Here is a 23,618-nt window from a genome sequence, read left to right on the forward strand (position 1 = left end):
GATGATGTAATTAAAGCTTGCAAAATGCATACAAAACAGTATCAAGTGGAAAATTGGAAAATGAAACCTGTGAAGATATCAGAATTGGTATTTGCAGATGTTGTAGTACATGTGGCTTCATCAGAAGCGAATCTACAGTATATCTAAATGTATGGAGTAAAGAAATGGAAAAGAAAGCGATGGTCATAAATATAGCCAAGACCAAGTTAGATAAAACACATCAAGAATATAATCCAATTATAAAAGAACAGTATCTTGATCTGACAATAAAATTTAAATATTTGGGAGTGATTATAAATGAAGATGGAAGAAATAAAAGCTAGAATTAATAGTGCTGGGGAAAATGTATCATGCAGTAAACCACAGATTTTTAAATAGAAATGAAATAAATAAAGGAACAAAGAAGGCTATATTTAAAACATTTGTACTAATCCTCATGTATGGATGTGAAACTTGGACTCTGTCAGATAGACATTACCGTCAGTTACAGGCAATGGAAATGAGGTACATCAGGAAAATAGAGAAGAAAACAAGGCATGATAGAATTCACAATTCAACTATAAACAAAATCTTCGGATCAAACCATTAATGGAAAGCACTGAGGAAAGCCAACTTAGAGTTTGGACATATAAATAGAATGGTTGATTCAAGAATACTGAGACAGGTATATTGTGCAAGAAGCAAGGGTAGCCAAGAGGAAGACCCAGAGCAAAACAGGAAGATGGAGTTAAAAAGGCTTTGAGAGAGAGAGGGGGAGAAATAGAATGGATGATTCAAGCCAGAAAACTCGTGCAAAATAGGAAAGAATGGAGAGTAGTCTGCAAAACCTTGATGGTGTCAAAGTAGAAGAGGAGGATTAAGTAAGTAAGTAAGGATTAATAGTCATCAATCCCTATTGCAGAATTTTTATTCAGTCTGTGCAACAGTTCTAGTACTTCCTGCTCATACACATTTGTTTCCTCATACAGTGAGGAGGTAGCAGTGAGTTCAATGTTGCCTATACTAGGTTGGTAGCTTTTAGCAAAATCGCTACACTTTAGTTGACAATCACTTCTGCATCAGTCACCTGCATAAATTCTGCATTCAATAAAGTTATTCTTTTAAAGTCATTCTTTCTTTTGCTTGCAGCATAATGATACAATTATTTTCAGTTGTCTTTAACTTGCATAGCCAGTTTCTTTTCACACTCCAACTTATCTTTCCGTGCAGCACTCGTGACTCTTCTGGCCTGCTGCTTATAATTATCATTACTAACATCATCCATATGCATGATATTCCTTCCACATCATCTTTTTCTTAAAAATTTTTTGCTTAATTATATTACACATCCATTTCACTCCTATCCTATTTATTTTTCAAACTCTAGGAACACATTATATCGCAACATCGAAGTAATTTTTAAACACTTCCCATACACTGTCAATATCCTTCACATCCAACAATTAATACCATGCTGCAACCCAGCATACTCCTCTGGTAGTCATAATTTTCTGCTTTGGAGTTCATCATGTAAACTTTTCTGAATGGAACATATTTATAAACGTAGCCACTTCCCAAGTGAGCACCACTTAATCAGTGTTACCAGCTGGAGGCAGAATAGTTATGTTTTTAACTGAACACTCCCCACCTTTGACACTATAATCCAATCTAACACTATTTGATCATGATTTCCTTCTGTCACATGCTGCTTGAGGAATTTGTCTCACAACAGCTCAATAAATTCTGTTTAATTTTCAATGTTTGGAAAATTAAAGTCCTTATTACAGGGCTGGTCGGAAAAGTTCTCGGCCTAACAACGAAAAAAAAAATTTATAATTTTAAAATTACTTTTATTTTTCAACATAATCTCCCTTAATACTAATACATTTATTCCAGCAATGCTCCAGTAGCATTATCCTGTCCCTGTAGTGGTTCTCAGTAAGATCTGCAAAACACTCCTCTACAGCTGCAATCACCTCTTGATTTGAAGAAAAAAGCTGACCAGCAAGGAAGGATTTTAGTTTTGGGAAGAGATAGAAGTCAGAGGGAGCCAAATCTGGGGAAGAGGGTGGATATTCCAACAATTCATAGTGCTGATCCCTTAATTTTCCCATTGCCAAAACACCTTTGCTGGCAGGTGCATTGTCCTGATAAAAGATGATTTTTTTTCTTCTGCAAATCGGGCCTTTTCACATGAAATTTTTTGTCTGGTCTGGTTAAAAGATCGGTGTCTTCTTTGGTGCTGAACAAACAGCTAGTGTCTACTGTTTTGATTCTGGTGTGTAATGGTGAACCAAGTCTCACCCGTAATAATAAATCGATGCACAAAATCAGTTTTATTCTTGTTAAAACGCTCCAAGCATTCAGAGATTTTCATGCAAGTGCATTTATTTGCTGTGAGCAAGTCCAGAACCCATCTGGCGCAAAGCTTTTTCATTTGCAATTCTTTATCCAAAATATATCCTACATGCTCTTTTGAAATGCCTATAGTCTCAGCAATATCACGTGCTTTGACCTCACTAGGATGATAAGAGGGTGGTCTGAAAGATTCTTGGCCTATAATGAAAAAACGAATTTACAATTTCAAAATTATTTTTATTTTTCAACATAATCCTCCTTAAGACTAATACATTTATTCCAGCGATGCTCCAGCCCCATTACCTCATCCCTGTAGTGGTTCTCAGTATTGACTGAGTGGTTAGCGTATCCGCTCTCTAGTCAAAAGGCTGCGGGTTCAAATCCAGGCGTGGGCATAGATGTTTGTGATTGTCTTTGAAAGTACTAGTGGTGATAGTTGGCAGTAGATGCCGTTGGTGTTAGATGATGAAGGTTGGAGTAGTGAGATGAAGAGTTAGAGAGTAGATGCCCTCCCTTGACGAGTCTTTGGACTCCCTGGAGGTATGATGTAATAATAATAATACCCTTCTACAGCTGCAATCATCTCTTGATTTGAAGAAAAACACTGATGAGCGAGGAAGAATTTTAGTTTTGGGAAGAGATAGAAGTCAGAGGAAGCCAAATCTGGGGAACAGGGTGGATGTTCCAATACATTTATATGAATTATACTGTATAATTCATAGTGCAGATCCCTTAAATTCCTTATTGCCAAAACACCTTTGTGGGTGGGTGCATTGTCATGATGAAAAATGATTTTTTTCTTCTACAAACCGGGTCTTTTCTCACGAAATTTTTTGTCTCTTCTGGTGAAAAGATCAGAATAATATTCCCCAGTTATTGGTTTACCCTTTTCAAGATAATTAATAAACAAAATGCCTTTAGCATCCCAAAACACTGATGCCATGACCTTTCCTGCTGATGAAAGAGACTTTCTCTTCTTTAGTGCTTAATAAACGGCTAGTGTCAAGTGTTTTGACTGCTGTTTGGATTCTGGTGTGTAATGGTGAATCTAATTCTCATCCATAATAATAAATCAACAGACAAAATCAATTTTAGTTTTGTTAGAACTTTCCAAGCATTCGGAGATTTTCGTGCAAGTGCATTTTTGATTTGCCGTGAACAAGTCTGGCAAGTCTTGGTGTGGGCAAGTCTTGCACAAAGCTTTTTCATTTGCAATTCTTCATGCAAAATATATCCTACGTTCTTTCAAAATGCCTATAATCTCAGCAATATCACACACCTTGACTTGCGAGTCATCCAACACCATATTCTGCACTTGATCAATGATTTCTGGTGTTGTTACACTTTTTTGGATGTCCTTAACTTTAATCATCTTCAAGGCTGGTACGGCCACGTTTAAACTTGGCAGCCCATTTCTTTATTTTCGAAAACGAAAGAGAAGAGTGCACATAAACTTTTATGAACTTCGAATGAATTTCTTTTGCCATTAAACCTTCTTTTACAAAGAATTTTATAACATTTTATCCATTTCAAGGGATACAGACAACACTTTTGCTTCAGACAGCTGTATAAAACAAACAGACCACCCTTGTATGATTACTCTTTTCTCACCCATCATATTTATTTGTTGATGCATTACTTTGTTGCTAGCAACCAATCGATGAGGTCTGTAAAAACACCTCACTGTGCATTTAATATAGTCAGACTCCAACTCACACCAGATGGCTTCAAACTCACTGCTACATGAAAAATTGTTACCAGTATTGCAGTCTGGCTGGTCGAGTGGTTAGCGTATCTGCTCTCCAGTCAAGAGGCTATGGGTTCGAATCCTGCTGTGGGCACGGATGTTTGTGATTGTCTGTGGAAATAATAGTAGTGGTGGTCAGTGGTAGATGGCGTTATTGTAGTTGCAGTCAGTTGAGGTAGAACTGTAGAGTAGATGCCCTCCCTCGATGAGTCCTTGGACTCCCTGGAGGTGACAAATAAGAATAATAGGTCATCTGATGTCATTAGCAGCACATCCTCTCCTCTACTATCTCTTCCTAAAAATACTGTACCTTTTGAATTTGATATCAATTAGTATGTCTGCTTCTGAATGCCAGGTCTTGCTAATGCCTACAATATGAGGTCCCAATATACTGTATTTTTTGGACCATAAGACACACCTTTTAACATAGAGAAATCAACTTAGAATTGGGGTGCATCTTAGGTCTGAAGGTAGATGATACTGGGTAAGTCTTGGATTCCCACGTTTTCAATGCTAGTCAAACACGTGTCTCACTGTATATGTTATGAATCCCTGATTTACATACAAAACTTTACCAGCATCAGTAGTAGTTAGTGGGCAACCATATGTGGTTTTGAACGGTTCATTTGGATTATTTTTATAATTCGTTGAATTTTGTATTGTCATAAAACTAAAACATGAGTGTAAAACAAAAAAAGAAATTTATTATGATAAATTATGCAAAACAACATGGAAACAGAGCAGCAGAAAGACAATGAAATTTAAATGAAATTTAAGCTTTGTGAATATTTTTATATAATATTTTTTTTCTAAAAATTGTCTCAAAAATTTGGGGGGTGTCTTATAGTCCAGTGCATCTCATCGTCTGAAAAATACGATATGAACCAAAGGAACAAACTCCACTCCTTTGTTTCTGATACTCCGAGCAATCACATACATACATAATAAGTTACTTGTATGTTCTTTTGTATATATACTCTGATCTGTGGCCTGCATGATGGGTCCGAAATGGACCCATCAAGCACGTGTAATGATTTCAAAAAAAAAAAAGCAGGAAAAAAAACTTACTTTGAATTTTTTTTTTTTTAATTTTCTGGAAGTACAAACAAGACAGGGCAAATAAATATGCAAGTGAAGAATTCTACTCTTGTTTATAACTTGCGGGTTTCTCTTTTGTTTTCACTGCCATGTTTCTTCATGACAGTGCACTTGTAAAAAAAGTATGTATTTCTTAATTGGAAGTTCAATACAGCGAGAGAGAAAAAGAACAGTTGTTGATTAGAAATAGTACAAGATTTAAGAAGACAGAAGTTTTTGTGAAAAATATAGAAAATATAGTAAAATGAAAGGTATTTTTTTGTCAGAATTTATTTATTTGTATGATGATATAATGGCCTTGAGGCCCCTTTTACAGGGAAGTACGACACCATCTCAATCCCCCCGAATTTTATACAGGCTCGGGTCCCCGGCATAGCTGATGAATCAGGCCTATGGCTGGGGCTTATGTATTCCTTTAAGTGTGTTCATGGGAATGGTTTGCCTGCTTGAGGGAGGAAAAACCTTGCTGTCTATGCCCAAGACTGGCTAACTTGGCTATGTGTCTGAGAAAGATCCTCATGCTCCTCAAGTCAGCGATGAGAATCAAACAAAGGACACTTGTTTCCCAGACATATGGTTGTGAAGCACATAGCCACTTGGCTAAACGAGCAGACTTTAGTCAGAAAGGAGGATAAGATTATTAAGATGGACAAAAACAGTTTACTGGAATTAATAGATGAATTTACTTTTAAAGCAGAAAAATTTGAATATGTGGATAAAACTGTTCAGAAAAGATAATAGAATTCTCATCAAAGTGATGGATAGTATCTTTAAAATATGCTGAGGTATTATCTTGTTATGGTGAAATGTAATATTCTAGATATGAATTTTAGGAAGCAGATGAGATCTCAGCAAATTGTATGATGTTTTTAACTGCAAGAAAACAGATATGAGTTACTTAACTAGACTTAACTTAACTACAGTATAATGAAACGCAGCTGTAAAATGGAGAAACAATATGTTTATTCACCTTACAGGAGTTAGCTGCAATTTTTTTTTTTAATTTCTTAAAAATTCCTGTGATATGGAAGAGAGGAGATTCAAAGCAATTCTGTATGTTTATCATCATCGGACTCCATAGAGTGTAAAGACTCATTGTAGGAGGTCCCATTTCACTCACACTGCTCATCATACTATGCTTTAAACACCGTACTCATCACATCCTCAGGAAATGCATTCTAATCACTCCATGCTCTCCATGTAAAGAAAAAAAAAACTGCTTCTAACCTTCTCCCTGCACATGCTCTCCTTGTACCACTTCCATTGATGGCTTCCTGTTCTTTCTCTATCTATCGGCATTCTAGGTGGTACGCTATTATTACCACATTAATCTGGTAATAATAGCTTACTCACTTGTATATATCAATCATAACTCCTTCCCCAATCCTCCTATCTATTACACTTTGCACATTTCATTCTCTCAATCTGTCTTCATAATCAACAATTCAAAAATCAGAAACCATCTTAATCAATTATCTCTGAATCCTTTCCAATATCTCTTCATCCTTTTGAAAATCAGGTGACCAAATCTGTGCATAATAATACATATGAAGCATTATGTGATGAAACCATAACATCTACACATCAGTGTTGTCTTCTATATCATTGTCATAATCTACTGATGTCTTCAAAATTTCAGCAGCGAAATTTTTGTTCCATGTTCACCATCATTCTCAGCTCCATCATCTCTTCCAAATCCTCTAAGATATCCCCCACCAATTCTATATTCTGCATCCCATTTCTGCTTATTCATTTTTAAAACCTCATACTTCACAAATCACTTACCCATTCACGGTTTATATGTATTCAACTCTTCTTGCAAAAAGCAACAGCATATCAACCACTTTCAAATCTTTTTTCAGTACCATTAACACACAGTATAAACAGACATAAAACATACCCTTGGAAAAAACCACTAGTGACTTTCCTCCACTGGGATATCACACTAGGTTGCAGATTGACTGTATGATATGTGTCACTAATATGTATCAGACAACCAATCTCCAATTTAGCACACTAATTTACTATACAACCCCATCCATTCTAATTTAATTACTAACTTGTCATGCGCCAGTCTGTTAAAGGTCTTTGCAAAATCTAAATACACTACTATGTATGCATCTCCCTTGTCCAGTGCATTTGTAACCTAGTTACAATATGTAAGCAGAATGCTAAAACATGATTCTCCTTTAGGAAAGTGATACCGTCTATCATAGAGAATCTTGCTGATGTCAACCCAATTCTGATTTGTGGTTCTCCCTTGCACTTTTACCACCATTCCAGACACACAGCTTGGCCTATAATTCAAATCCTTAGTCTTACCCTTATGGAGCAAAACAATTTTACTCTCTTTCAAATCTTTTGAAACTTGCCCAATCTAAAACTATAAAAAACTCTAAAACCATAACACTGTTGTTAACTACCTAGAACATTCCTTCAAAATATGTGGTGATATATTGTCAAGCCCTGAAGACTTATTAACATCAAGTTGACTCAATTCACCAATATACTCGAGTTTTATATGATAAAACATTCACAAGGATGAAATATCATTTCAAATTGCTGATATGATATCTCAACTATATCCTCTGCAAAGGTGATTATCCTACCATTTCACCTCATCTAAACATAATCATTATTGCTTTTCTTAGCCATCTTCATTATTCTTTCTTCTACCTGGCTATGTATTTTTTTTTTTTAGAATAACTGCTGCTCATATTGCATTTTTGCTATTCTCAACAAGCAATCACCATTCTTGAGTGCTCCTTGTAATTTCGTACAACTGATTATTACCTCCTTACCACATTACTTCTCATAAACCACACATCTTGAGATGCATCAATAATACCTTCTTGGCAGATTGCATGCCTCACCTCTTCATTTATCCATTTCACTTATTTAATTTCCAAACTTCTAGAATCCATTCAGATATTGTCCCTACTAGATACTTCTTAGAACCAATGGCCACTCGTTCATAAGGGCTGCAGTGAATGCAGCTCCAGCATTAAGTGTACTAGCAAATAGTGCTGGCTAGTACAGTCACTGGAGCTGCATTCAATGCAGCCCTTATAGACAAGCCACCACTGCTTAGAACCCAAGAAGAATTGATCTCATTTCCATCCAATTCCTCATACCATCAAGTCATTCTCTGAGCTCATAATCACCAGATTTATAGATTCCACATGTGTCCCTTTTTCACAGAAGTACTCATGTGGCTGGAACAAAATGCAAGTCATTACTTCATGATCATTCTGATGATGTGATCAAATCCAGCACCCATGATCCTTATGTACCCCCTGCTACATAGTTCCTAAGGCAGTTAGTTACCGCTCAAAAACTTAAGAAATTCATTCTCTTTGCCCCAGATGCCATCTTTTCATTGCAATCTACATTACCATAATTAAAATAATCCATAATGATATTTGCCTTTACATTTCCTTCTCACTGCCTTCTACAATGGCAAGCATATAGCAAGACCAATCTAATACCTGTTCAAATCACGCATATATTCATGCCTACCACAAAGAACACTAATAATATTTATTTTGTAAATAAAGATATTAGTTTGTATTTATTTTGCCTCTCAATCAACAGACTGAGTGACAACCAATAAAAAAAAAAAACTCTCGTCCCTTCAGTAAGATTTTATTAAACAATGCCAATCTTTAAATAAATAAAAAAAATAATAATTATAACTCTACTGGATATGAATCGATTTTTATTAACTAAAGAAAACTGCTTGGTACACAACTGACATAATTTGGTGATTACTTACGACTCATTATAACACAGAAAGGATTCCTTTTTGTTTTTGAATATGGTATACTAGGATGTGTACTTTGTCTGCACCCATAGTCATCCACACAGTAAGAAAAAAATTTGCATTCTGGATTGTCGAGACAAACTTTCTGGCAATTATCATATGACAATTTTCCAAATTTTTTAATTTCAGAACTGTCACTGGAATCCAGAACAGCAGAGTAATTTTTGACATAAAAGTTTTCATCATCTTCAACTAAATAAAACAAGGTGAAAGCAACCATTAGCATTGAAAAAGTTGAATCATTAATTATTGCAAATAATTTATAAAGCTATATTCTTATAAAATGTTATCTGTCTATATAACTTATGTGTGCGTGTCCATTTTTTTTTTTAAAAGATGAGGATTATTTAAAATTTTGATATGGTTATTTCATCCTAGTGAGATTACTGCATTAACATATCTGACAGATAATGTGAGAACAGAGGTGGATGAATTGGAGGTTCTTAGGATATTATTATACAGCTTATCCTTAGTAGTTAGCAGAAAACTGGGAAGTTTTTTTAATGCAAAACAACAGGGATAAGGGGAAAAAAAACTTCTCAAAAAATTTTGCATCCTGCATCCAGGCTAATAACAGCCCATAATTTGCTGGAGGTTCTGAAGATTAAAACATTGCAACAATGGTCTCGGTAAGAAGCTCATGTTTTAAAGCTGAAGCACAAGCACAAATGTGTGTGTGTGTGTCAGTGAGTGAGTGAGTGCATAGTCTGCTGAGCATGGTTTAAATAATGGCAGAACAGATGATATGCCAAGTTATGATGTATGTACTGCCAGTGAAAGGTAGTTTCCTGTAAAACAGCTGGAAAGAGTATATTTTACATGACAAGAAATTAAATTCTTGTTTTAATTTTCCAGCTTGTTTACCCGCATAAAGAACCTGTTTCCCTCACATCAATTGCTTTCATATTCATAATACAAAAATATTATGCAAAAGGTCACCATGGAGACAAATTTTGAACTTTACTGAAGTGTCATCAGTAGGAGCTAGACCCAAGATGATACCAAGATTAATTCAATGGAGAAGTTATATATTTTCTATATATTTCGCATTATGGGATCATAAGGCAAATGATGTGAAATCACCAGCCTCTATATACAAGTAGACTATCACAAATTTAAAAACTTAAAAAGACTATAATAAAGTTATTATTATTATTATTATCAAAGACCCCATGGAGTTACAGACTCATCTAGGCAGTCCCTAGTCCCCTTTGTTACACACACAGTCATCATACCATGCCTTAAACACATTCAATTTCTTTGCAGACACCATAATCTCAGGCAATACATTCCAATCATTCACAACTCTTCATGCAAAAAACCTGCCTCTCAGTCTGTTGCTCACACCCTCCTTATACCAGGGATAACATCCTGTTCATCCCAATCTCCCATCATTTTATGAAAAACCAGTTCAATGTTAATCCTATAACAACCCCTTAAAAGGGATGATTTGATAGAGGCATACAAATCATCCCTTTTCCTTCTATCCACTAGGCTCTGCAAATTGAATCATCTCAACCTTTCTTCGTATTCAACATTCCAGAGATCAGAAACCATTTTGGTCAATTGCCTCTGGACCCTCTCTAACATCTTTTCATCCTTTTCAAAACCAGGTAATCAAATGTGTGCACAGTAGTGCATATGTGGCCTAATCAGATCTTTATATTATTATTATTATTCAGGCCTCCATGGAGTCAAAAGACTCATCGTGGGGGTCCTTCCTAAGAACATAAAGTCTGTCATATATGATGCAGGCAAAATTTCCTTACCTCTATGAGTCAATGTAGAGGTAAGGAAAACTCACGATTTTGGCAATATCTCCTCTAAATTTAAGATCTTTATCGATCATCGCCCCAAGATCTCTTATTTCTTCCACCTCCAACAATATATCCCCTCAAGAGTAAATCCTACATCCCATCTTTGTTTTCAAAATTTTAAAAACTTATATTTCAAAACACTGGTCTCCCCACTTCTTGTAACAATTCACTCAGTCTATTCTAGACTCCTTATAAGACCACAACATCTGCTCTACTCCTCATAGTCACCCCAACTTTTCATCATCTGGAAAAACTGTATATCCCATTCAAATCTTCCCTAATATCATTAACATACAGAATGGCAATGGCCCTAAAGCAGACCCTGAGTCACACCACTAGTGACTTTCCTCTTCATTGTTTCCCATACACAACTTGCTGATACCTATCAGATAGCCAATCTCCAATCCAATGCCCTAGTCTAATATCCAACCCCATCTGGTCTAGTTTGACTATCAACTTATCATGTGGTAATCTACCAAAAGCCTTTGCAAGTTCTAAGTATACTACTGTGTATCCATCTCCTTATCCAATGAAGCCATCACCTTATTGTAGTAAGTAGATTACTAAAACATGACCTCCCTTTAGCAATTCCATGCTGTCTATCAAAGATAATACCATTGTTGTCAGCCCAATTCTGGATCCTAGTTCTCAACAGCTCTCCAACACTTTAACTATGACAAACTATCACACACAGATAGGCCTATAAGTTGATGCTTGAGTTCTATCACCTCACTTATGAAGTGCCACAATCTTGCCTTCCTTCTACTCCTTTGGAACTTGTTGGAAGTTTTTTTTTCAACTTGGTTATACTACAAATTAAAGATACCAAGAAATTATACACTTGGTTTAATCCTTTATCCAAGTGTAAGCAAACAAGTTTGCACCTGAACTATTTTCAGGACTGGGGCAACTTGTATAAAGAAGCTAAGACTTCACATCACTTGCCTTAGTATCCCATAATGCAAAGCAAATATCCTTACAGGTATGTATAATGCTATGCATTATGTGAAGGGTCACTACCAGTGATGAGCTATAAGGGCTCGCGTGAGCCCTTTGTTAAATTTTTCTGAAATTTGCAAGCCCGTTGTTCTTTTTTTTTACTTTAATTTTTCAAAAAAAAAATTTTTTTTTTGAAACATATTAAGCGACAAACTCATACGGTAACGTAACAAAAATGAGTCTATTCGGCAGTGTATAGATTATTTGAATTATTGTTTCAACTCCTCTATAATGAATGCGCCCAAGTTTGAAAATAAAATAAGCGCATGTGCTATCTTTACCCTTCCCCTTCTGGTAGCCAATCGTATGGTAAAACCAGTAGCCAATCAAATGTTTTATAAAAGATTATAAAGGATTTCATTCTTATTATATTTTGATAGTTAAAAAATGTTTTACTTATGTAATATAAATTAACACAGTTGAATGTGTGCAATTATTTCATGTTTAGATCGTGAAATATTTGTTTAAAAATGATAGCCTTTAGAGGTTGATTGTCCTCTTATACTTTTTGATTGGTATTTGTACACAATCTGTATTAATAAACGTTTTTGTGTGAAATGCGTTTCCCCCCCCCCTCAACGATGTGAGCCCTTTGTTAAAATTTCCATAGCTCACCACTAGTCACTACTCAGACCAGTTTCAACTTTTATTGAGGTCTCTTCAGCGAAGGCCAGACCCAGATATGATACCACGGTTGAAGTAATATAGAAGTTATATTTTCATATACAAGTTACCAAATTCCTCTTATATTTGCATTTACATTATGAGAACCAAAATGAGTAAACATCTATAAGATTCATTTTATCTATCTTAATATGCAATTCATTTTGGGATTTTTGCTGGAAGAATTTTATTAAAATTTGGTTGAGTATTTGACATGTATTGCAGTTCCAAATGAGTCTAGAGGAATAAATAGTAAGGAAATACACTTTTTATTCAAATGCTAGAAATATTATGAATAAAGAGAATATACTGGTGGCACTAATAGCCTCAGCATATTCAGAGACTGTTGAAATTCCTGAAATGATATTGACAGAAGATGATGTCATGACAGGAATATTAGTAGAATAGTACAGCATGCCTTGGTTGGCACAAATGATTTGAGATAAGATGCAAAAGAGTTGTTAAAAGAGGCAAAAGTGAAAAGAGAAAAGGTGAAGACTAAGTCTTTCCACACTATGATAGAGCCAAACTTAGAAGTAATTGATAATTAAGTAATCAATATGTAGGTTGTGCAGAAGCAATGATGTAGGATATGTGGTTCTGTGGTCTGTGTTTGATGGAAAGAAGGATTTGTATAATGCTGATGGACTGCATGTAAATGGTTTTGGTGTAAGGTGTCTAGAGAACTTTGTTCACCAAGCATGATGAAAAGCAAATTCAGGAAAACTTAAGCAATTAGGATGGAAGCAGATGAGTTTGTATGAGGCATCCATGAGGCAAGTGATTGTGAGAATGACCAAGTGCAGAATCTAGTCTTTCAAGCAAAAATATTGAATAGGGTAGTCAATTCAGGAAGTAAGAGTAACTGGGGTCTTAAAGGAATATTTCAGTTTCTGTATACAGCAATCCCTAGATTAATGCATCTCCGATTAGTGCGTTTTTGATTAGTGCGTCATTTTTTTCTATACCCAAATTCGATTAGTGTGCCTCTAAAATTTGATTAGTGCGCTTATACACAACTTAAAAATAAATGTTTACAAATTTTCTCTCTATACATTTTTTATGGCTAACTATTGCAAAAAATCACTCATCAGGATAAAATAATTTAGATATACCGATTTAAAACATTTTACAAAGTTATTTTTTAATGGCATATTAAAATATGACATTAAATGGCACATACACTATTTCCCTGTACACTATGTTCCAAATTTACTGCTAAAATTTATGTTGTCTGCTAATTACATAACATTTTGATGATCATATCTCAAGCGTGCCTCCTTTGCGATTGTTTTCCTTACTTTTTTTTTATTTTAATCTAGAGCGAATGCTCGTCTTGAAATTCACGCTTGCCCTTGTTATCATTCAGGGAGTGAGAGGTGTGACTGAAGTCCGATTAGCAAAATAATGAATTACTGACCATTTAAAACTATATATTTAGAAATTTATGTACATTTAATCATACAAATACAACATTTATTTTACAAATGATATTTTATCTTTTTCAATTTAGCTACTTGAATACAAATTCTACCCTACGGTTCTTCTTTATGAACTGGTCAATAACATCGTCATAAAAAGTTGATTGCAACTTAATTTTTCCAAGCAACATGCACACTTGTAAAGGCTGGCTGAAGCTCACTGGCTAGAGCTACTTTGACTGCATATGGCCTATGTTTAAGAAGGGAGTGGAAATGGCTATGCATGCACATGAAATCACAGTGCTGTAGCTAAGATCTGGAAGCTCCAACAACCGGGCAAGCCAAGGTAGCTTTGACTAGGCGAGCAAGCATCAGTCTTTAATACACAACACAAAGCTCAATTATTGCCGAGCAAGCTTAAGACGTCTTCTGTCTATAAAAATAAAAGCCTAAATTGAATTATTAGATATATGAAGAGCCAAAAGCTTCAATTCGGCGACATAAGACTTGTTTAAGTTAAGGGACTTAAATACCTGCAGTATTTAAGTATTAACTTAATACCTGCAGTATCCAGGTATTTGCTTACGCATGGAATTGCCAAACTTTATATAGTTTCTACTATATTTGGCATGAAACTCTTTGAGTTTCTTATTCGGCTAAGAAACGATATGGGATGTAATATCCCTTAACTTAAACAAGCCTTATGTTGCTGAATTGAAGCCTTTGGCTCTTCATATATCTAATAATTTATTAGGACACCTCTCGGCAATACTCATAGAAGGGTTGTAAGTTCTGTTCGCTACAAACTTGATATTAACTAGGTCTACCTACTCACTGATGAGACCTCAATAAAGGTTGAAACCGGTCTGGATAGTGACCTTCTCTCATAATGTAGAACAGTAATACAGCTCCTAGGAGCTAAGTTCACATTATGGGTAAATATCAAGAATAGTGATCGGATCTTGCTCCACCTTTGACATGAGTTGCCTCAGGTTGCACTACCTTAAGGGTCAGTTGCTGCAGTATCCAGGTATTTGCTTACGCTTGGAATCGCCGAACTTTATATAGTTTCTACTATATTCAGCATGAAACTCTTTGAGTTTCTTATTCGGCTAAGAAACGATATGGGATGTAATATCCCTTAACTTAAACTAAATTAAATGCTTATAAATGCATGCATTTATTAACAAATAAATATTACTTCTTTCTCAATTAATGAGTTTGTGCAATGAGCATAGCAAGCATGGAACATTTGCCACTGATTTTAATGTATTTTTCCAATCTTTCATCATGAATAAAAGAATTAGTGAGCAAAAAAAATGGAAGTGTAAAAATGATTCGAAAATTAATCTCATTGGAAGAAAAACTTAAAATAATAAAGAAAAATGAATAAATATTTAATGTTAAAGAAACTGACCTATTTTGGAAGCAAATGTCTTCCAAGACTTTTCTGGCCAAATCAGAGAAATCTCAGCCTGGTTATAAAGTCGCAAAGTTGAACGATCTTACTGCTAGCAATATGCAAGCTGTTTGGAAGCACATTCTTCCACATTGTGCAAATGATTTTAGAGGCTTTTCAAATGAATCCAAGTTAATTAAATCTCATTCTCAGAAACTGAGCGATTCCGACCTGCTAAATTTAGATGCACAGCGGGAAGATCCTGAAGAATATGAAGAAAATTTAATCACTGGCAAGCTCAAAGAGATTTCACAGTGCAATGTCATAGCAGCCCTTTGGGAATTTAGAAGGCTTTATAACCTGTGTACAGGTCCTATGTCAGCTGTAGCACTGAGAGCTATGATTAAGAAGTTTGAAGAAACTGGATCACTAGGAGTCAGACCTGGCAGAGGATGGAAAGAAGTGCAAGAAGAGACAGTAACAGATGTGCTATTGCGGTGTGATGAGTTATTGTTGTTTTAGTTTAATTATTATTATTATTATCATTGTAATAACATGCCACACATCCAGCTGAAATGAATGATGCGGCTGTCACTTACACCGTCAAAATGTCATTATTCCATTTCATCTGCCTTTAATGTAATTATCTGTCTGCTTGTTTTCGGCTCCACCAGTGCCAAAATTTTTCCTATCAGCGACTTTTGGTACTAAACTTTTTTTTTTTTTTTTGCATAAATCATCCCCCCCCATGCCTTCAAAAGTCTCAATATAAAATTTTGTCTCATTCCATTTATTGGTTTTAGCTACAGATGCCTCCAAAGAGGAAAAGTTATTTTATGGCCACCCTGTAGTTCCACATATATCCCTTCTTGACAGAATATTTCTCATGCTTTACAAATTCTGAAGTCAAGACTGTATAGTCACTTTCATGAATTGGAGGCAATGTCGCCACCTTGGTTATGGATAGCTCTTCTGATCCTGTGACCAGGTTCAATGCTCTCACTCCCCTAGTCCCTTCCATCATGTGCTGCCTCAAGTAATTATCTCTCAGTAGGTGTATCAATTCCATTTCCTTCATGCCATGTGATCTTTCTTATTTTCAATCTATATCTTCATAGTTGAAATCTTCCTTAATAATCATTTGACCTATACTCATTGTACTATAAATTAAAGATGCCAAGAAATTATATTCTTGGTTTAATCCTTTATCCATGTGTAAGCACACAAAGTTTGCGTCTGAAGTATTTTCAGGACTGGGGCGACTCGTATATAGAAGCTAATGACTTCACATCACTTGCCTTAGTATCCCATAATGCAAAGCACATATCCTTACGAGTATGTATAATACTATGTGCATTATGGGAAGCGGTCACTACCCAAATCAGTTCTGACCTTTATTGAGGTCTCGTCAGTGGGAACCAGACCCAGAGGTGATACCAAGGTTGACGTAATGCAGAAGTCATATTTTCATATAAGAATTGATAGAAGCTGTCATACCTTATTATTGAAATACTCTGGATTAGAGATAGTTGTTGGAAGTTTTTCCCCTTGGTTATACTATAAATTAAAGATACCATATATTCCAGAATGTTCAGATACCTCTCAGAGTCCAATTTTGTGGCACCACGAACAGAGGTCCGAGGTGCCACGCCACCTCTGAATTTCATAATTGGGGTTGCACACTCTGGTAAAAGACATTCACTAGGCATTCACCACACCTACATCCTTCCATCTGCTTGGTAGAGGGTGTAGCAAGATTTGTCACTCCACAACACAGCTTTCGAAGCTTCTACATCCCACTGTACAATCTGTTTTGCAGAACTAAAGACAATGCTGCATGTTGGTTCAGGTAATGTGGGGTTTGCATATTGTGGTACAACCATGGAAACCTTATGTTGTGAGCTTTGGTTCTGAATGATTTTATGCAGATTCACATTCCAGTCAATGTCTGGAACTCTGCATTAAAATGTTGGCTGACAAAGGTGGTTTTACATGTTATCCTTCGTAGCATCCTATGTTTGGCGAGTGTGATCGGTCATCCACTGTGGGTAGCACTTGCAGTTGGTTCCCTGTGCTTCTATCTCAGTATGGTATCACTGATTATTAACCTCGGATGGCCCAATTTGTCAACAATTTGCCAAACATATAGGCCTGCAACATGGCATCCTATTAGCACATCTCTTTCAAACTCCATCAGGTCCCTTCTCACAGCCATTTCCCCCAGACACAGTTACACTGACTTGGGAGCATCATATTCCTGCAATTTACACTGGCTACAAACATGACTCATTGCATGGCATGATGCACCCTTGTCCACGGGGGTGTCCATTGACTTCTTTCCAGGCAGTGTACAAGTAGTAGAAAGGACTGTAAACTTTCTACATGCATTTAAATGGTTTTGGAGCGAGTTATCTGGAGAGGTCTCATCAGTGGAAGCCAGTCTCACAGATGATACTAAGGTTGATGTAATGCAGAAGTCATATTTTCATATAAGAGTTGCTAGAAGGTGTCACACCTTATTATTAAAATACTCTGGATCAGAGATAGTTGGAAGTTTTTCCACTTGGTTATACTATAAATTAAAGATACGAAGAAATTATATACTTGGCTTAATCCTTTATCCAAGTGTAAGCAAACAAGGTTTGCGCCTGAAATATAATCAGGACAGGGCAACTCGTATATAGAAGCTAATGACTTCACATCACTTGTCTTAGTATCCCATAATGCAAAGCACATATTTTTACGAGTATGTATAATACTATGTGCATTATGGGAAGGGTCACTACTCAAATCGGTTTCGACCTTTATTGAGGTCTCGTCAGTGGGAACCAGACCCAGAGGTGATACTAAGGTAGACATAATGCAGAAGTCATATTTTCATATAAAAGTTGCTAAAAGGTGTCACACCTTATCATTGATTAGTTGTTGGAAGTTTTTCCACTTGGTTATACTATAAATTAAAGATACCATATATTCCAGAATATTCAGATGGGAGAGAAAGGAATGCAGTGAATAAAAGAAGTGAGGAAGTAAGAGGTACTATGGAAGAGCAGAAAAGTAAGGTAGGAGAGTTTGTGAACAGAGAGATGAGCAGCATGAGTAAGGTAATGAGAGACCAGAAACACAAGACAGACATGGAAGAAACAGGGGTATTTGGTGTAGACAGGAAGATATTATGTGAGAAGTGCTGATGTTTAATGCAAGTGAATGTGTGAGCAGACAAAGGATTGAGACAGCCTGAAATGGAAGGGGAAAGTTTGACTTTGAGAAAGGTTACTGAATCAGAGGTGAGAGAGAGAGAGAGAGAGAGAGAGGAATAGCAACGGGAAGGTTATCAAAGCAGTGGTGTCAGTGGGACTGATTACAGAACTCTAAATGAACTAGTATGTCTGTATATGAATGCCAGAAGTATCCAAAATAAGGGGAACTAAATTACTACACTGATCGAGTTCATTCACACAAAAATTGTCAAAATAACTAAGATGTGGATGGATGAGAATGACATATCCTGACAGGAATAGGGATTGAGGGAATATGATGCTTTGCACATAGAGATGCAGGGCAGAAAGAGAGGAATGCCATTGATGATAGCAGAGAAGCCATTTCCAACAAAGCTGGAGATGCAAGGAGCAAATAGTTGCAGTGTTTTGCAGGTGGTAAAGGTGGACAAGGTGAAAGAATTAGCAGGATGTTGCTATAGACATGTAATGGAGGGCAGTGAGAATAAAATGTATAGATAAGCAAGAAAAGGATGATAATTGTGGGTGATTTATTCAAATGATGAAACTAATGAAGACTATAAAACTGTGAAAATGAAAGTTTTTAAAGCAAAATGGCATTAAAAGAGCAAAGCAATTGTCAAATGCTCCAGCTTCTATTATAGTAATATAGATTGGTATGAAGAGATGATATCTTGGGGCACAGAGAATGAATTTCTCCAGTAATACCTTAGGTGGTGCATAACAGAAGACACATGAGGATTAAGAGTCACAGATTTGATCATTTCACTTTAAGATGTTATTATAAAAGGGGATGTCAGCTCTACCTCCATTTGGAGAGTGACCATGAAGTAATCACCAAGGCGGTGGTTAGCTATATGATGGCTATGATGACTTCTGTGAGAAAGGGATATATATGAAATATAAACTTGGTGATTATGACAAACTCAAAATAGAACTTGCAGCTATATCATGGAATGAAATGAGATGTACAAAAAGAGAATCACTACTGCCTGAGCTCTACTTGAGAACTATCTAGAAGAGGCAATATCTGAATGCATTCCAAATGTTGGGAGATTAAATAACATTGGTTTGAAATGGATGAATGCAGAAGGAGGAGACATTATGAAACCAGAACATATTGAGTGGCATGAGAATCAGTTGCATGAGAAGTACAAGGACAGGCAAGGAAGATAACTCACTTGATACAAATAGAAAAAGTACAAGATTGGCAGCAGTCAGCCAATGAATTCTTTCAATTCTTGTTGAAAGGCTTACATGCTGGTTAAACATGATGACTAATAATTAAGGAATTGACAGCGTACACTAGAAATATAAGTTAAAAACAACTTTAATAAATACTTTCCAATATTTCGGCAACGTCACGTTGCCATCTTCTCAGAAACTTAAAATAAAGAACAAGTGCATGCAAGTGCTACATAACAGCAAATGAGAAACGAAGCGAGGAAGCTACCGTTTTCCTAAAGTTCGCAGGTGCTACATAACAGCAAATGAGAAAACTTTTCTAAAACTTTAGGAAAAACGGTAGCTTCCTCGCTTCGTCTCTCATTTGCTGTTATGTAGCACTTGTTCTTTATTTTAAGTTCTCAAGAAGATGGCAATGTGACGTTGTCAAAATATCGGAAAGTATTTATTAAAGTTGTTTTTAATTTATATTTCTAATGTATACTGTCAATTCCTTAATTATCAGTTATCATGAATTCTTTCAATAAATGGCTAAAATAAAAAAAATATTATGAAATTGATGATATTGGATGGTGAAAATGGTAGAATGATAAATATTACAGAGAATATAGCTGTGATATTAAATTAGCAATTCACAAAGGTATTTTATCCTCATGAAAATTACATCATGCAGAACTTCAGTGCAGTGAAAAGGCAGGAGCCATAATGTTCAGTGAGCAGGAGGTATATGAGGAACTGAATAAACTTAATGTAAATAATACTGTTGAAGGTTTGATGATATATAATTACTTGTTTAGAAGGAATATTCCAGACGGCTAACAACTGCTTAAACGTACCTTTCTAACATGATTCTTATAACAGATATAAGTTCCAAAGGAGTGGAAAGAGAGCAAGACTGTTCCATTTATTAATGAGGTGAAAAGACGAAGGCTTCAAATTATAGGCCAAACTAAGTGTCTGGAGTTATGGTAAAAGAGGCTACTGAGGACTGAAAATCAGAACTGGATTGACAACAGCAGCATTCCTTTTTATGGACAGCATCAGTTTGCTAAAGGAAGATCATGTTTTGCTACTCTACTTACTTATTACAATAAGTGACAAGTGCATTACATAAAAGAGATGTATATATAATGATATATTTAAATTCTGCTTTAAATACTTTTCACAGATTGCCACATGACAAGCTGTAAGAGCAGATGAGGTTGGATAGTAAATTAGTGTGCTCGATATGAGATTGGCTGTCTGACAGGTATCAGCAAGTTTTGTATTATTATTATTATCCAAAGACCCCATGGAGTCACAGACTCATTTAGGAGGTCCCTTATGTCAAACACACAGTTCATCATACCATGCCTTAAACACATTCAAATTCTCTGCAGACACCACGCTCTCAGGCAATATATTCCAATCATTCAGAACCTTCCATGCAAAAAAACCTGTTTCTCACTCCCTTGTTCACACCCTCCTTATAAAGCTTCCAGGGATGAACTCTCGTTCTTCCCCAATCTAACACATTTTATGAAAAATCTCTTCGACATTAATCTTATAACATTAACTTACTGACTTGTACATTTCTATCATATCACTTCTCTTCCTTCTATCCACTAGACTTTTCAAATTGCATGATCTCAACTTTTTTCATATTCAACATTCCAGAGATCAGAAACTATTCTGGGCAATTTCATCTGGATCCACTCCAACATCTCTTCATCCTTTTGAGAACCAGGTGACCAAATCTGTGCACAGTATTCCATATGTGGACTAATCAAAGCCTTATACGATGGAATTAGAATCTCCTTACTTCTACAAGTCAGTGTCCTCTGCATCATTGTCAGAATTTGTTTGGTTGTCCTCACAATTTTGCCAGTGTGTCCTCTAAATTTTAGATCCTTATCCATCATCACCCCAAGATCTCTTATTTCCTTCACCTCCAACAATATATTCCCACTAAGAGTAAATTCTACATCCCATCTTTATTTTCCAAATTTTAAAACCTTACATTTCAAAACATTGAACTGGCATCCCCACTCTTGTGATAATTCACTCAAATCTATTCTAGACTTCTTATAAGGCCACAATATCTGCTCTACTCCTCATAGTTCATCCCAACTTTTCATCATCGGGAAACAACTTTCAAATCCTCCCCAATATCATTAATATACAGGTTAAATGGCAATGGTCCTAAAACCCACCCCTGAGGAACATCACTAGTGAATTTTCTCTTCTGGAATATCACTCCCCCAAACACAACTTGTTGATACCAATCAAACAGCCAATCTTCAATACACCACACTAGTCTAATATTAAAACCCATCTGCTCTAGTTTGACTACCAACTTATCATGCAGTAATCTATCAAAAGTCTTTGCAAAGTCCAAGTATACTAATGTGTGTCCATGTCCAGTGCTGCTGTCACTTCACTATAATAAGTAAGTAGATTACTACACAGACCTTTAGCAAATCCGTACTGTCCATCATGGATAATACTATTGTTATCAACTCAATTCTGGATCCTGATTCTCACCAGCCTTTCCAACACTTTAACTACTACACCAGACATCTAGAATAGCCTATAATTTGATGTTTCAATTCTGTCATCTCACTTATGAAGTACTGCAATCTGGCCTTCCTTCCACTTCTTTGGAACTAGACCCAATGTAAAACTCATACTAAACAAATATGTCAATTCCTTGGCACATTCCTTCAAAATATGTGGTGATAAAAAACATTAAGTCCCACAGCCTTATTATTATGGGGGAGTGACATCCCAGAAGTGGAAAGTCATAAGTGATTTGCTCCAATTGTCTGCTTGCTGGTGATATACATTTGTTTGCAGATAATCAAAGTTAGGAAGAAATGAGGAGCAGAGCAGATGTTGCAGCTTTGTAAGAGGACTTGAGTAGAATGGGTGAATGCACTACAGAGTAGGGATCATAGTTCAGTGTTGCAAACTGTCAGCTTTAAAAGATGGAATTCAGAGTATGCAGTTGGTGAGAATATCATAGAGTAGGTGGTGGAGACCAGGGTTCAGGGATGATATTGAAGAAGTACCCAAAATTTAGGACATGCATTCTTAAAATTTTTGAAAACAGTGCAATGGATTACAGCAATTATGTGGAGGATACTGACGTGCAGAAGTAAGAAAATTACAATTTCATTGTTATAAAGCCTTGATCACCATATACAGATTATTCAGATTACTGTGCACCAGTAGTGCACTCAGAATCTTGGGGAGGAGGATACATACTATGCATCACATATGACCTATGACTGAGCATCTGCAATGATCACTAATTCATAAGGTATAGAAATAGAAGACACAACACAAAATAAATTTTAAAAAAAAGAATTTTAATTAGAAAAAGATTTTTGGAAAATTTTCTAGTGTTTTTTTTTTTTTTTCCTTTTTCTTTAAGGGGTCAGGGCTCCTACTGCTGTGCACAGATTTGGAGGAAGAGATATCGGAAAGGGCCTAGAAGTGAACTAAGGTTTCTGGTCTCTAATATGCTGAATATGCAGAAAGATTGACAAAATGCAACTTGTAGAATCTAGTGGATAGAAAGAAGAGGGATATGATTAATACATATAAGATTAGAGAGTTATGAGCAGATTAATGTGAATGAGGTTTTTCACAGAATGGGAGGAGACAGATAGCCATTCCTGGAAGCTGTATAAGGAGGATGTGCGCACCACTTCTCACACCCTCCTTATACAGCATGAGAATAGTTTTTTTTTTTTTTTTTTTTGCATACAGAGAGGGGGGGGGGGGATGATCAGAATGCAGTGCATTCCAATTACCTATCACTGTATATGCAAAAATCCTGATTTTGGAGACAATGAATGCATTTAAGGCATATTAGGATAATGATAAACTTTATTGTTTAGATTATA

General features: G+C 35.9%; 1 protein-coding gene across 2 annotated transcripts in view; it reads right to left on the reverse strand.

The window, feature by feature from the left end:
- Positions 1-23,618, reverse strand: part of LOC150095258 (uncharacterized) — a 512,519-nt gene that overhangs the window by 113,990 nt on the left and 374,911 nt on the right. For both annotated transcript variants that reach the window (XM_090410467.1, XM_090410466.1), the window contains exon 20: positions 8,958-9,197. In XM_090410467.1, coding sequence (XP_090266593.1) covers positions 8,958-9,197 — 240 coding nt within the window. The remainder of the gene's footprint in view (positions 1-8,957; positions 9,198-23,618) is intronic.

This window comes from Typopeltis vanoorti, chromosome 20, assembly GCF_054136105.1.
Source record: "Typopeltis vanoorti isolate ZY-2024b chromosome 20, IOZ_Tvanoo_1.0, whole genome shotgun sequence".
NCBI lineage: Eukaryota > Metazoa > Arthropoda > Arachnida > Uropygi > Thelyphonidae > Typopeltis > Typopeltis vanoorti.